This window comes from Drosophila subobscura, chromosome E, assembly GCF_008121235.1.
Source record: "Drosophila subobscura isolate 14011-0131.10 chromosome E, UCBerk_Dsub_1.0, whole genome shotgun sequence".
Lineage (NCBI taxonomy): Eukaryota > Metazoa > Arthropoda > Insecta > Diptera > Drosophilidae > Drosophila > Drosophila subobscura.
Window position 1 is genome coordinate 19,053,760 of NC_048531.1, and position 14,584 is coordinate 19,068,343.

Sequence of the window (14,584 nt, forward strand, 5' to 3'; positions counted from 1 at the left end):
AAATTCACAGACAAGCTAAAATTTTTTGGCGGGCATGTCTTTGTTGTCGTTTATTTAGCATTCTTCGGTTATGTCGCGACACGCATTCCATGCATTCACATTTCCCGGAGCGATGTATTGCACTTGTTGCATTTCTTATTGCACTTTGCGTCGAAAACAAACAAAAGAAAAAGTATAAAAAAAACAGTACTTTTGCAAAAGTGTTACGGTGTGACCGTGTACCGCCGATGAATTTTGCCACTAGCCAATGCATCTAGAATAGTCGCTAGAGCCGATATAAATGAGGGCAGCGTATCCCAGACACAAAAATAAATGTATAAATTCAATTTAATTTCATTAACAATCAGAAGAAAAGCAGTTGGTTTAATTTAGTGCATTTAAGAACATAGCTATCGGCAGAATGAATTCTTCGATAACCAGCTATCGAAATCTACGAGCGCGATCCTTTGGTTTCTGAAAAGATACAAACACATTTTGTTTGAAGTAGTACTAAATAACACTTTTTGTTAAGAAAATATTAAATCAACGAAGTTGCCCCGGCAATTCCTTCAAACGCTCGAGTATGCCCGGCTTGAGCACTGCTCCAACATTGCGTCTGGGCGGCCGCCGAACGATATCCGGGTCACACCTATCAATCGAGCTGCACGTGGAAACATGGAAACATGGAAAGCACGCGAACCGCAGGTCCTGTGTGGAATCTTTGCACACGTTCCCGCGACAATTGAATGTGAATTCACCCACATCATCGAGGATTTCCGTCAAATCCGAACGTCGTCGGACCGACATGTGGGAAAAAAGAGTTTCGATCAGGCCCCGCACGTTGCACAACATTCCATTCATCTTGATCAACGCATCGTGGTGGCACTGCCCAAGACACCGCCTTCGATCGTGTGATTTGTTATGTGTTCCGTCGTCAATGCGCTAAAGAATCGATAGCGCTCCACTTTGCAAAAGATAGCGCAGTTCTGCAGCACGAGCGGTGGTCCCTTGCCGCTGATCTTGTCACTAATTGTCACAGTCACATCTTCATTTACCTTGCGTATTGTTATGTTCGTAGAATTCAATAGAGCGTCCCGCTGAGAGGGTGCTAGAGGAGTGTAGCCCGTAGCAGTCTCTGCTTGCTCCTGCGTCTCTGGTACTACTACTGGACAACGATTAACGTTTCCACTTTCTGGAAGCTGAAGCAGCGTCTCTGCATTCGATGCCGGATTCACAGTCGCTTCGGGAATGGCAAAAGAGGTCACGTTCGACAGTGTCTCCTGACTGGCAGCAAAGCTTATAACTTGATCTTCCGTCTGGATTTGCTCCTGCGTCTCTGGTACTACTACTGGACTACGATTAACGTTTCCACTTTCTGGAAGCTGAAGCAGCGTCTCTGCATTCGATGCCGGATTCACTGTCGCTTCGGGAATGGCAAAACAGGTCACGTTCGACAGTGTCTCCTGACTGGCAGCCAAGTTTATAACTTGATCTTCCGTCTGGATTTGCTTCCACTGGAACTCCTCGCTGTTGAGGCAGCTGCCGCGCAGCTTGTCGGGAAACCTGATCGTCTGCTGCTTGACCTGCTGGCTCTGCATAAGCGGACCCACTTCCTCCATGTCCACAAAGCTGGTGGTTTGAGATAGATTTCTATATGTCACTGCAAGGCAGAGTAGAGACTGGAGTAAGTAAGTGGACAACCAAATCAGGCATAAAACTTACCACATGGTGTGGGTGTAGCATCAGCAAAGATTTCCTCGTTTAGTGCTGCATTCGTGATGCGCGGTACTTGGCGTATCCATTGATCAAGCGTCCAGCAGCTCGCATACAACTTCTCACGTTCGTGGAACAATTCCACATCCTCGATCTGCCTACCATTACAATCCTCGTAGTGCTGCTGAACAATTACATCGAAATCTGTGTGCAGCATTAGATCTTTCCAGTGCAACATCTTTGGCGACAGCTGATCCAACTCTAGCGAGGGCATTTCCACACTCTGTTTGTGCAGCAGGCGACGCAAAAGGTTCAGCTTCACGTGCAAATGGAGTGGCCAATGGCCGTTCTCCACAACCTGCTGATAACATCGCTGCAGCATGCTCTCGTTATCATAGAGAGCCTCGCCGTTGTAGAAGCTTGTGTAGGTACAGAACTCCTCTTGGCTGAGCAGGGAGAGTTACCGCCAAATCTTTTTCATCAGCCCTTCTCTCTTATAGATCAAATAAAACATATTGTGCTCCTGTTAAGGGATAGACGAGATTAGTTTTTGTTTGCCATTAATGTCCGTGTTATTGGCTTTCCTACCTGCTCGCTTGGCGCTTCAAAGACTCTCACAATTTGTTCGAGAAGAAACTGGTTACTTGTAACAACTGCAGATGCCTCAGGATTGACTTCATCAGCTGTGCTGCTTTCTGTTACCTCAGATGAGGTTGTCTGCACTTCTTTGGGTGCTGGTACAGATGTTATGGTTCCTGGACTATCAGTGGCACAAGGTTCTTCAGCCTCCCGCTTTGCAGTAGAGGTTGTACTCTCGGGTACCTTGCTGGTCCACACTATTTGTTCTAGTATAGTCACAGTGTTTGGTTTCTCTGCAATTGCAACTTCACCTACAATAGAGGCTGCTGGACATTTTTCAGGGACTTTTTCAGTTGCAGTTGCTGCCTTGATTGCCTTATTGAAATCGACCGTTTCGATTATGTTCTTCTCCAGGACTGCACGTCTCTCGGGACATGCCTCATGGCGTGATCTGTAAGCTTTCAGATTGTGGGGCACGTAATGAACTACATTCGACTTTTGTTTCACGTCAAATCTTTCCACATCTGGAGTGCTCTGACGCAGGACAGATACGTTGCTCTCATGGCAACGATTGGCACAGCGAGAGCTTAGATCTGTCTCTGTCTCTGGCTGTGTCTCCATCTCCAGCTGTGGATCTATTTCTGGCTGTGGCTCTACCTCCGAAGTAGATGGTTCAGCTTCTGACGGCACTTCTGTCGCCTCTGATACGCATACAGCAAACTGCAGACACCTGGCACGAAGCTCTGGCGATGCTGAATCGAAGTTATATTCGAACATTTCACGGGTTGTGCTGGATATGTAAAAGGATTTATAGTACTCTTGAAGCTGTAGCATATTGAAGCGGTTGGCCAGCTGAACCTTTAGCTCATCGACATTGATGCTTCTACAGAAGGTATTAAACGACACCGGCAACCTGTACTTAATACCATTCTGAGTTATCAGAGGGTTTTCCTCTTCGGGTGGTGGCTTTCTCACATTTTCTACCCATCTCCTGGCATTGCGCATAGCTTTTCCATGAGAGATGGATCCCCACCACAGTCGAAACGGTAGCTGACTCTTTCCCGAACATGGGGAAATATGTAGAAGCAACGATAGAACTTATCGAAAACCTCTATGCAGCGGGGGTCTAGCGGGTTGGCCATCAGCGTCGGCAGCAGCGGCGGAATTCTATAAGTTTGTCTCAGCGCGGACTGGAAAATTTCAACGTAGTTAATATGGCGCCTGAATACCTCAAAGGTCACGGGATACTTGAAGCTGCAATGGAACATGAGAGTTATTACCCGCACACAACAGGCTTGTCATACAGGGTTATGGTTAGGCTTACCCTTTCTTCATCAGGTCAGAGTCCACAATCGGCTCGCTTGGAATTTGCCTACGTTTTTTAGAAACGAAAATATTTAGCTGGCAGTAACTCAGAAAAAAAGAAATACTTACGGGTCTGCCTCATTCGGAGCGGTTCGCTCCACACTGTCGGCAAAATATGAGCTGGTCGGTAGACTCAGCAGTATTTTGCGTACCACTCCGGGACATGGCTTTAGATTGAACTGGAACCGCTCACGTATTTCGGGCGATATGTAGAACAGCCTGTAGTATTCCCTGGCACAGTTCTCTATGGATAAAGTCTTAAACTCGTCTTCGGTCCGCATTTTCTCGCTGATTTCCTCCAGATTCTCGATATAATTTTTGAAAAACTGAAAGCTGACAGGTGCTACAACCGTTTCTTCCACCAATTCGGGTCGCTCAAGATCTGGCGACGGTTTAATCAACTCTGGTAAATTTTGGCTCAGCTTGTCGGCTTGCTCGGGCGTCGGTACTGCTAGCAGGCGAGCGCTCATGGCCGACGTACACGGATTCAGGGTGTACTTGCATCGCTCACGAATCTCCGGACTTAAATAAAGCGCCAAGTAAAAGGCATGAGCGCATTCCTCAAAGCCCATGAACATATACTGGGGGTCGTTGAGCTTCAGTTGCCACACAATATCGTAGAGGTTAAACACATATTTCTGGAATTCTTCAAAGGTCACTATCGAAAAGTCGCTGTCAGGGGTACAAAGAGTGGAAGCGTTCCTTGATTCAGGCTCCCTATGCAACGCGGGTTCTTCGACTGTGATAGTCTCTTTGTTATGCTCTGCCAAACTCTTGGCTGCCGATTCAACAATGGGATGACCAGCTTCCAACAACTTCGGCATAAAGGTTGTAATTGCCCCACGGAATATATTGGTGGTCTTTCGCTTTTCTGGAAACATGTAGAAGGATTTGTAGAATTCCCGCAACTGATGTTGTTCTGTTGTCGGGCTTGTTGACTTGTGTTCCATGAAAATTCGTATCTTCTCCATGTCCGCGTACTTTTGAAAGGTGTAGAAGTTCACGGGAAAGATGAACTCTCCCCCTCTGTCAATAGTCAAGATGGTTAGCAAATAATGTGGCAATCATTGGAGTGGTACTCACTTCTCCACTTCGACCCTCGCACCATCAGCCGTTTCATGCTCAAACTCTTGAGGCGATTCATCCTGTTCTGCTTCCGGCATAGAGAGCAATGTTTTCCTGATTTTGTGGGGACACGCAATTTACGAATTGGTTACGAAAATTGGGGAAGTAAACTCACAGAAGTTGTTGGTATGTACACTTACTGCTTGCATTTTGGCTTAGTCTTGGCACTCATTTTTATGCGTTTTTGGCGCAATATTTACTAACGCAAACAAAAACGGCGATACAAAAGAGCGGTTCCGTGTTAGGGATGACCAGGTTGACGATATTTTTGGCCATGTACATTAGACTTGCACAAGGTGGACTAACTTATAAGGCGACGTCTTCACCTTGAGATAAAATGAAAATATCTTCACACAGCCAGCAAAATTGTTTTTGAAGAATAAAAAAATCATTCTTCAGCAGCAGCTGGTTGCAGCCTCCCGGCTGATTAGTGGTATAATCTAGGGCTGGGAAAACATCGATAAGGGACACAATCGATAGTTACCATTCTTGCGCTTTAGAAACTATGCCATTTCTTTTTAAAAGTCCTGCTAATACCACAGTTCTAGCTATTTCCATTATATCTTTTTGCTTAACTTACTTTCTAGGATTGAACAATCCTGCCGGTCGGTGGTGAACCGTAACAATCGATGGTTGGCTAGTTTTTCAACCATCGATGGTATCGTTGGCGCTATCGATTTTTCCCCCAGCCCTAAATAAATCCGTGGTCACACTGACAGCACCCATCTTGAAAAGTCTGCGAGCGAGTGGAGTTGGTGGAATTATTTAATTATTTCTGCGGCAAAAGAGTTAAAAAGTATATAAAATGTCGATGATTTCTGCACGCTTGGCGTCGTCGGTCGCCCGCACCCTGCCCAAGACGGCCGCACAGGTATTAAAAACTGCATAACAGCCACTGCGAAAAAATTTGCATGTAAAAGTTATACATAATCGCCGAGAGAATTGGCAAAGAAAAAAGTGAAGCCCAAGTTGAAATGGATTATAAAGCAACGTCGGAGGACACTCCCAAGCAGAGGCACCAGCTGCATTGGTTTTTTCAGCATTTTGGCCAAGAATTTTGTTACGCAATTCGGTAAAAATCATGAGCGGCCGCGGAGAGTGGTTCTCCGACTGTTACATAACTATCGCAAAAGATGTCCAAGAACTTGAAATTGCAATTTGGCAACTGAAAGTATAGTAATAGTGGATAGGAATGCGCATGGTGCATTGTTTGTGTAGAAATATTACATAATTTTGGGTACGTCGGAGCTGCCAGCCAGCGCATTGGCCAGTACCAGCAAGTGTGAGGTTATGTGCAGGGCAGCAAGTGTCAAGCGAGTGATTGCGTGCGGGAGGGGGGTGCAGACTGGAATTGATAAAAGAAAAAAATGCCCTCAAAGTTCATTAATGTATTTCTTGTGTCACAGATCTGCGGAAAAGCAAGTGTATTTCGTGCGGTGGTTACTCAACCTAAGACGGATCCCACGCAAAGCACACACCATCCTTACATAAGCAATATTGTTAGTAATTCCGGAACACAATTCGATTCTTACAGATTGCCTGCAAGGCTTCGTACCCAGCTGCCACTCTCGCTGCCCGTAAGTTCCATGTTGCCAGCACACAGCGCAGCGCGGAGATCTCCAACATCCTGGAGGAGAGAATCCTGGGCGTTGCGCCCAAGGCCGATCTGGAGGAAACCGGTCGTGTGCTTAGCATTGGTGACGGTATCGCTCGTGTCTATGGCCTGAACAACATCCAGGCCGATGAGATGGTGGAGTTCTCCTCCGGCTTGAAGGGCATGGCCCTCAATTTGGAGCCCGACAATGTCGGTGTTGTCGTCTTCGGTAACGACAAGCTGATCAAGCAGGGCGATATTGTCAAGCGTACTGGCGCTATTGTCGATGTCCCCGTCGGCGATGAGCTGCTGGGTCGCGTTGTCGACGCTCTGGGTAACGCCATCGACGGTCTCGGTGCCATCAACACCAAGGATCGTTTCCGTGTCGGCATCAAGGCCCCCGGCATCATTCCCCGTGTGTCTGTGCGCGAGCCCATGCAGACCGGAATCAAGGCTGTGGACTCTCTGGTGCCCATCGGTCGTGGCCAGCGTGAGCTGATCATCGGCGACAGGCAGACTGGGTAAGTGTCGAACGAAGAGCACCACGCGCACAGTTTCCATTACCCCAAGTGACTTTGCTCTTGCAGCAAGACCGCTCTGGCCATTGATACCATCATCAACCAGAAGCGTTTCAACGACGGCCAGGAGGAGTCCAAGAAGCTGTACTGCATCTACGTTGCCATTGGCCAGAAGCGTTCCACTGTCGCCCAGATGCTGAAGCGTCTGACCGATGCCGGCGCCATGAAGTACACCATTATTGTGTCTGCCACCGCTTCCGATGCCGCTCCCCTGCAGTATCTGGCTCCCTACTCTGGCTGCGCCATGGGCGAGTTCTTCCGCGACAAGGGAAAGCACGCTCTGATCATCTACGACGATTTGTCCAAGCAGGCCGTCGCCTACCGTCAGATGTCTCTGCTGCTGCGTCGTCCCCCCGGTCGTGAGGCCTACCCCGGTGATGTGTTCTACCTTCACTCCCGTCTGTTGGAGCGTGCCGCCAAGATGTCCCCCGCCATGGGAGGTGGATCCCTGACTGCCCTGCCCGTTATTGAGACCCAGGCCGGTGATGTGTCCGCCTACATTCCAACCAATGTCATTTCGATCACTGACGGCCAGATCTTCTTGGAAACCGAGTTGTTCTACAAGGGTATCCGTCCCGCCATCAACGTCGGTCTCTCTGTGTCCCGTGTGGGCTCTGCTGCCCAGACCAAGGCCATGAAGCAGGTTGCCGGCTCCATGAAGCTGGAGTTGGCTCAGTACCGTGAGGTCGCTGCCTTCGCCCAGTTCGGCTCCGATCTGGATGCCTCCACCCAGCAGCTGCTGAACCGTGGTGTGCGTCTGACCGAGCTGCTCAAGCAGGGACAGTACGTGCCCATGGCCATTGAGGATCAGGTGCGTAGTCCATTGATGCACCCCCTGCGATGTGTCCTTAAATGCTATTTCCTCTGCAGGTTGCCGTCATCTACTGCGGTGTGCGCGGACACTTGGACAAGATGGATCCCTCCAAGATCACCAACTTCGAGAAGGAGTTCTTGCAGCTGATGAAGACCAGCGAGCAGGGTCTGCTCGACACCATTGCCAAGGAGGGCGCCATCTCTGACGCCACCGATGCCAAGCTGAAGGATATTGTTTCCAAGTTCTTGGCCACCTTCCAGGGTTAAATTGCAACGTCAGTCAGCAGTTTACACCGCGCGGTGTAACATCATAGAAGCGGCGCAGAGATTACCCCAAATGCAAGATCAATAAAGAGGAATATTGTCTAAGTCGAAAGTCCCCTACCAATTTCAATGCTGCCCATTGCCGCGCGCAGAATAACATCATAAAGAAAGAAGCCTACAACACTACAACATAAGATAAACAAAAAATTATACAAAAACAAAAGAAAATCCTTTGGCGCATTCATGTTTTCCTGCGTTTCCGCGCCAGCTCCGTGTCCCGTCACGCCGTCCAACGCCACCAAAATGCCACCAATCTTGGGAGAGAGAGAGAGCAGGCGGAAGGCGGTGGGACGGGGCACGGAGTGGCCGAATCCAGTTTCGAATTTCAGCGACATCAGTGTGGTTCCTCCAACCATTTTGATAATGATAATGATATTGATAATCCTGCATTGTTCTTCTACTCCAAAAATTGTGTGTAATCAATATTTGAAATATTGTAATCGAGAATAGTCGAATACTGTCTGTGGATGATTGTGAAACGATGATGAAATAAAAACGATACTAAATTATACTCTAAACGAAGAAACCATCCAAGAAGCTAAGTTTATTTTTATTATTTTAAGATGGAAATTTGAAAGGTGAGGTGGCATAATGGATTATCCCTTGCGAAAGCTCTTCGAATTAAGCCCTTCTTTGCCATTAGATCAACGGATTATCCATTACCAATGGATATTTTAAAGCCGTCAAGAACTCGGAATTTTCTCACCGACTTATTTAAGGTTTATCTCCTATGCAATCTTTTGTCAAGCTAAGAGTGTGATGAGAACCTATGATGTCCTACCAAATCTGAAAACTCCGCTCTCAGCTGATCCATCAGCAGCTGCTCTTGCCTTGTCAAAAGATTGTCTCTGCCCTTTCGCACAACCTCCCTCAGAGCTGACCCCCGGCCATGTCACCACCCCTTGTGAGTTACCTGAGGCAAGGACTGGACGAACTGTTGTCAGGAGCAGTGCCAGTGGCTCAGTGGTGGTTCAGGCTCTGCATATTTCCATACCAGCGTGCCAGAAACGAGAGCAAGTAAACCTAAGCGCCTGTGCCCGTCCAGAAACCCAAACGAACCCCGAAATTTATACAAACTGAAGTTTTTTATGACACGGCGGGGGCATGGCATCCAAAATAAAATATGAGCAAAGGCAGAGTCAGAGCCAAAGAATGGCAAGAACAAATTACGCTGTCAGGCCTACACACACACACACACATAGCACATCCCCTCTTGCTCTCTCTTTGTGTGTTTCTCTTCGCCAGTTTGCTTGGGTGCCATGGTTGCCCCCGCGGCCAGACGGGGTCTACTTTCTTTTTATTGCATTTGTTTGACCGTAAAAGTGCCGAAATTAATGAGAGCCATAAAACCGTCAAACTTAAATTTCGAACAGGCGCACAGCAAAGCCAGCAAGTGACTAACGGAACGGCGCAGCGCGGCACGGAACAACGGTACGGTACGGTCTGGAAGCGCATGAAGAGGCCCACGCACACAGAGACACCCCGAGCAGCACACATGCACATACATAGACACACGTGCGAGCAATGTGCTGGGGCAATTACCGTTTCCAATGGAACGACACGGCAGAGACGAAATGAGAAATGAAGCGGTTGGCAGAAGGAAGCGAAAGCAGAAGACGAAAAACTGACCTGCGATCGGGAAGGTGACCTTTCTACCTCTGTTTCCCCCCCGGATCCAGTGTGTGTATTCAGGAGGATTGATAAGCCAGGACAATGAAAAGGGTCTGGTCTGTCTAGCTCCTGCCTGAGATTTTGTTCTCACAGTTGAAATCAGCTGCCGCTGCCGGTCTCGAACATATGTACATATGTATGTATGTATGTATGTATGTACATGTCAAATGGAGGTCCAACAATTGATTCGTTTTTAAAAGTTACACAATACAAAACTTTATTTGCCACGATATTCGCTGGAAACAGTTGTGTCAATATGAATCAAATATTTTCCTTGCTTAAATTATACATTTAAATTAGCTGAGTCGTGCGAAATCCTTTACATTTATATATTATACCTACATAGTTTATAAAGTCTCATCTCGGGATTTAGGAGAATAGAATAGTTTTGCACATTTTTGGGATTTATTCGTAATGCATTGAACGAACCGTTTCCAGTTAAATTTTAACTCTAATACAATTGAATGATAAAAATAGTCTTGCTCATGGGTATAATATATATAATAGTATGGTTTATGTACTTTGAGAGACAACGCCGATATGTTCAGCCAGCAAATGTACTCGTTGCCCACTCACACACCTGGCTCTCAGTGTCCTTGTGTATTGGAGTTTGTGCTCGTCCACTCTCTCTCACTCTACGGGTGTGCCCTTAGGGGGAGGAGCAGGAGTTCCAGTTCCGGTTCAAGATCCCCCACACTCGGGTGGAGGAACCACAACCTCTCTAACCATAATCAAGTGAAGAATGCCTTTGTCGTTGATCGCATCGGGGCGGCCATGACACAAACGCGTTACGCACAGCAGAGAGATTACCCGACCTTGATTTTCTACGATTTTCTTTTATGATTGAATGCGGACTTGGATTTCCGGGTATTACACAAGCTTATAACGAAACACGAAACGTGCAAACGAACGCAAACGAAATTAAAGGACTATGCTACAAATTTAAAAATGAAAACAAATTAAACTAAACTAAATATTTGGGGTGGGATTTTGTGTGGGGAGGGGGGGTGTGAAGTGGGCCCAGACTACTTCTTCAGGCTCTGGCCCACAATGGAGTCCAGAAGGGGGCCGCTCAGCTCGCTTCTGAGCGCGATCTTCTGGAACTTGTTGGCCTGATACTTGTTGTGGATGGCCTTCAGCTTGGCCTGCGGTGCATCACGCGCCAATTTGGCGATCTGTCGAGTGATGGGCCGCAGGTGCGCGGCCGAGTAGCGAGAGTAGTAGGCCAGCGTCGGGGTCCAGTGCTTGTCGTTGAAGCCAGTGCTGGCCCGATAGTTGCCATTGAGCAAGTGCAGCGACAGGAACAGCGAGGCTGCCGCAATCTGAAAGCAACATCCAAAACATTATGATTATTACATTGGAGTCTGTCTTTTGGTGTCTGGAACCCACCTCTGACGGCTTGTAGCTGGCCAAATCGTAGTCGACTGTTGCCAGCTCCACAAAATACTTGGACATGGCATGGTGCTCATCCTCTGCCCCGGCGGCCTTTGAGTAGCGCCGCAGGAAGTGAATCGGCAGCGGACGCGACAGATTGCAGTCGATGGCCTTGAAGATCTGCAGCTCCATCATGCGGATCTCGCGGGCCGAGTAGGTGTCGTCGGTGATGAAGACAAAGTCGTTGACGGCCGGCGGGAACAGCTCCTCGTACTTGGTGGCAATGAAGAGGGCCGTCACACCCACCAGCTGCAGATTGCTGCGCTTCGTATTCTTGACCACCTGCAGATAGCGATCGATGATGGCCACGGCCAGCTGGAAGGTCTCCGCAGCCAGATGGAACTGCAAGTGCACCTCGTTGATCCAGTCGATCAGCACGGCGCGCATCTTGTGGGAGACCTCCTTCTGCCCGGCCAGATGATCTGGGTGGATCGGTTGCTCGATCTCCACCTTGTACAGATAGTCGTAGATGTCGTTGACATACTCCGAGACGAGCACGAGGTTCTCCTTGTCGTTGGCGTCGATGTCTTCGATGCCGGCCAATCGCTTGCTGGACAACGACATGGCAGGCTGAATGGTGGCGCTACTGGCGCTGCTATCGCTCCTGAGCAGACCGAGGACATCCTTCTTGCTGGCTGCCAATGGCTCCTTCTTGTGCACCGCCACGAGCTCCTTCTTCAGGCCGGCCACACCCATCACTGGCTTGCCCAATGCAGCACGCAGCTTGGTCAGGGATTTCTTGGACAGATTGCTGTCCTCGCGGCGCAATGTGGGCTCAGGCGCAGCCTCCGGCTTTGGCTTGACTGCAACTGTTCGGTATTGGGATAGGGGCTTGGTCTTGATGGGCAATCGGTACTTACGCTTGCTGGTCGCCTCGGCGGCCGCCTTGTCGCCACGGGCCAGGGTGCTGGCCGAGACCTGGCGGGTGAGCACAGCCGAGGGAGCGGCATGGGTGCGCACAGAGTTGGAGCGCTGCAGTCCCGCAACTCCACCCTGAGCGGGCTTGGCCTGCACGGCGCCATTCACATTGCTGGCGCCCAGGGGCTGCTTCTTCCAGTGCGTATCCACGCGGGCCTTGGCGTTGCGCAACACATTCGGCAGCTTCGATTCCTTCAATCTGCAAAGAGAACCGAAGCGATCCGCAATAAGCAAGCGGTCGCCATCGAACGGGACTGCACTGGGGGCTGCACTTACTCTTTCTGGGCCACATCTTTGGCGGCAATGGCGCGGTTCAGGCCGCGGTTCTGCAGATCGCCCAGAGCAGCGCGTTTTGTGGTTACCTCGTTTGTAGGCACTGTCAATTTCTTCAGTTGCACTTGGTTCATATTCTCCATGGCGTTCTACAAAAACAATTAGTCATTTTACACAAATGCATTGGATGGCGGCCATCTTTGCAAAGAACCGCAATTGCACCGAGATTTAGTGGGTAATACTAGAGCGTGATAACTAGCTGTAATTGTACCGCAATTGCAAAAGTGCGCCAAAATGCACCCGCCGGCAGCATGGAAAAAACAACAAAGCGGTTGACAAACGGAACATTCTCACCCTCCCTCTCTCTCACACGCTCGATCTGCACACTCACACTCTCGCGCACGCACTCTCTCTCTTCCCTCATTCCCTTTTGATCTTGGCTGCCGATGCAGCAATGGCGTCCCTGCGTCGCTATCGGCCCTTTTCTATCATCTCCCTATGAAAATTATTAAACATTAGAAACTTACCTCATCCCCGCGCATTTTCAATGTTGTGCCGACCATTTTGATTGGGTTTAGTTTGTTTAACAAATATACAATTAACACACACGAAGCGACGCTTTAGCTATCTTTTCTCTTGGTCTTGTTAGCGCGTTGATTTGAATTCGTTTCGCAGCTTGTTTTCAGTCAGCGATTTTATGTAAAACTTGATTCCGATGGGTTCGTTAATATAATGTGATGAAATTTACAATTTTTAAATCGAAAGCGACTAAGTTACTGAGTTTTTTCAAGAGTCGAACTCTGCCGCACGATGCGAAGCCAAGATAATTTTGCAGTTTAAATTTGAAAGTGCTAGTGTGACCACGGAATTATCGTAAGTATGCCCTCAAAAATATACCTAGTATTTTAAAAATATACCTTAAATATACCGCAGTCTTAAATCATATTCCTCTCTTTTGATGTTCCTTTTGATATTACTAGCCTGGAAAGACTTTTAACACTGACACAATAATTTAATTCGTTTGAAGAACCAACTAAGCTTCTTATAAACACTCCTTTTTAGTGGAGTATACCTTATGACCTTAAATTTTACAATTTTGTATTTGCCTTTTTCATTCAAGGCAGCAAGGGAGCTAAAACTGAGGTGTCGACAAAAGGTTAAAACGTCACAAAAAATTCCAGGTGTGCAAATTAAACCTGACGTTTTCAATCCTCCATGATGAATTATGTAAAATAATTAATCTAAATAATTAACATATGAAAATGAGGAGGAAACACTTGGCGTCTTTGTATTTTTGTATTTATTTTTGTTTCGTATTTTCTTCAGTATGACAATGTTTCACATATTCATTATATACCCGCTACCGCAATTTTCCGCAATCGAGTTGATTGAAACGATGGAGTCGGAACGATTAATAAGCACTATTGTTTATTAATTAGATTTAAATAAAATGAATCACAATCAATAAAGAAATATTTAAGACTACAATATGTAGAAAAGATGAATTTATTTATTTATGATGTTCCAATCGATGTTTCTACTGAATATGTTACCCATTTTCGTAGTGTTACCTTACCCGACGACAGACTATCGATTTCAAATTTGCACTTAACGCCCGGTCAATGATAAGAATGCGCGTCTCCCTTGTATGCTTGTTAATTTAGCAATCGTTTTGATTGAAGTCTTGTGCGGGGGCTTGTGACAGCCTGTGATTTATCATTGCCACTGTGGCTGTTGCATCAGCATCCATTGATTGCATCAATTAAAAGCCGATGTGCTGATCACTTCAATTGGCGTCTTGTCCGATTGTTTGTTAGCTGCTTCGTTCTCCCCGTACGATTCTGCATTTGCATTCGCTGATTTAAGATTTCCTGTACAACATCACATCTCCTTTGGCGGAAATGCAGCGTAATTCTTTTGCCTTCTTGTTTTTTTGCCATCCAACGACCTGGTGCTGTGATGATCAGTGTCAAGTTTTCGTCTGCTCCATCATTTTCAAGCACTTGACCACAAAACAAACAATTGCCGCTGCTCTTTTTTCTGTTTCTTTGTTTTGTTTTTTGTTGCCAGTTCTTTTGGCCCTTTGCTTCTTCTTAACGGTCTTATACACTTCTTCCGGCGCTTTGGCTCATTAGCATACCTCTCTCTGTGTGTGTGTGTGTGTGTGTTCGAGTGTGTGTGGGTGTGTGCGAGAACGAGGAACAACAGCGAACAAAAA

General features: G+C 47.4%; 3 protein-coding genes across 4 annotated transcripts; 1 reads left to right on the forward strand and 2 right to left on the reverse strand.

Moving 5' to 3' along the window:
* Window positions 1–522: 522 nt before the first annotated feature.
* On the reverse strand, window positions 523–5,333 carry LOC117889931 (protein telomere ends associated-like). Its single transcript, XM_034794462.1, is given in 10 exon segments — window positions 523–864; window positions 945–1,639; window positions 1,702–2,215; window positions 2,311–2,518; window positions 2,929–3,061; window positions 3,305–3,525; window positions 3,596–3,643; window positions 3,706–4,662; window positions 4,720–4,815; window positions 4,902–5,333. Coding segments are annotated over 10 exon segments (3,246 nt in total). The 5' UTR covers window positions 4,934–5,333.
* A 140-nt stretch (window positions 5,334–5,473) lies between these two features.
* LOC117892432 (ATP synthase subunit alpha, mitochondrial) lies at window positions 5,474–8,588 on the forward strand. The gene is made up of 4 exons (XM_034798669.1): window positions 5,474–5,632; window positions 6,296–6,876; window positions 6,943–7,744; window positions 7,804–8,588. Exons 1-4 carry the CDS (start codon window positions 5,567–5,569, stop codon window positions 8,011–8,013), a joined length of 1,659 nt encoding a protein of 552 aa, XP_034654560.1. The 5' UTR covers window positions 5,474–5,566; the 3' UTR covers window positions 8,014–8,588.
* Window positions 8,589–9,941: 1,353 nt separating this feature from the next.
* On the reverse strand, window positions 9,942–13,215 carry LOC117890898 (G2/mitotic-specific cyclin-B). 2 transcript variants are annotated; one of them, XM_034795993.1, is made up of 5 exons: window positions 12,894–13,215; window positions 12,370–12,515; window positions 12,036–12,292; window positions 11,131–11,978; window positions 9,942–11,063 (listed from the first exon to the last, which is right to left on the reverse strand). In XM_034795993.1, the coding sequence occupies exons 1-5, from the start codon at window positions 12,927–12,929 to the stop codon at window positions 10,767–10,769; spliced, it is 1,584 nt and encodes a 527-aa protein (XP_034651884.1). In that variant the 5' UTR covers window positions 12,930–13,215; the 3' UTR covers window positions 9,942–10,766. The 2 variants fall into 2 exon arrangements, with proteins under 2 accessions (XP_034651884.1, XP_034651883.1); XM_034795992.1 differs by having other exon boundaries at window positions 11,131–11,984.
* Window positions 13,216–14,584: the final 1,369 nt, after the last annotated feature.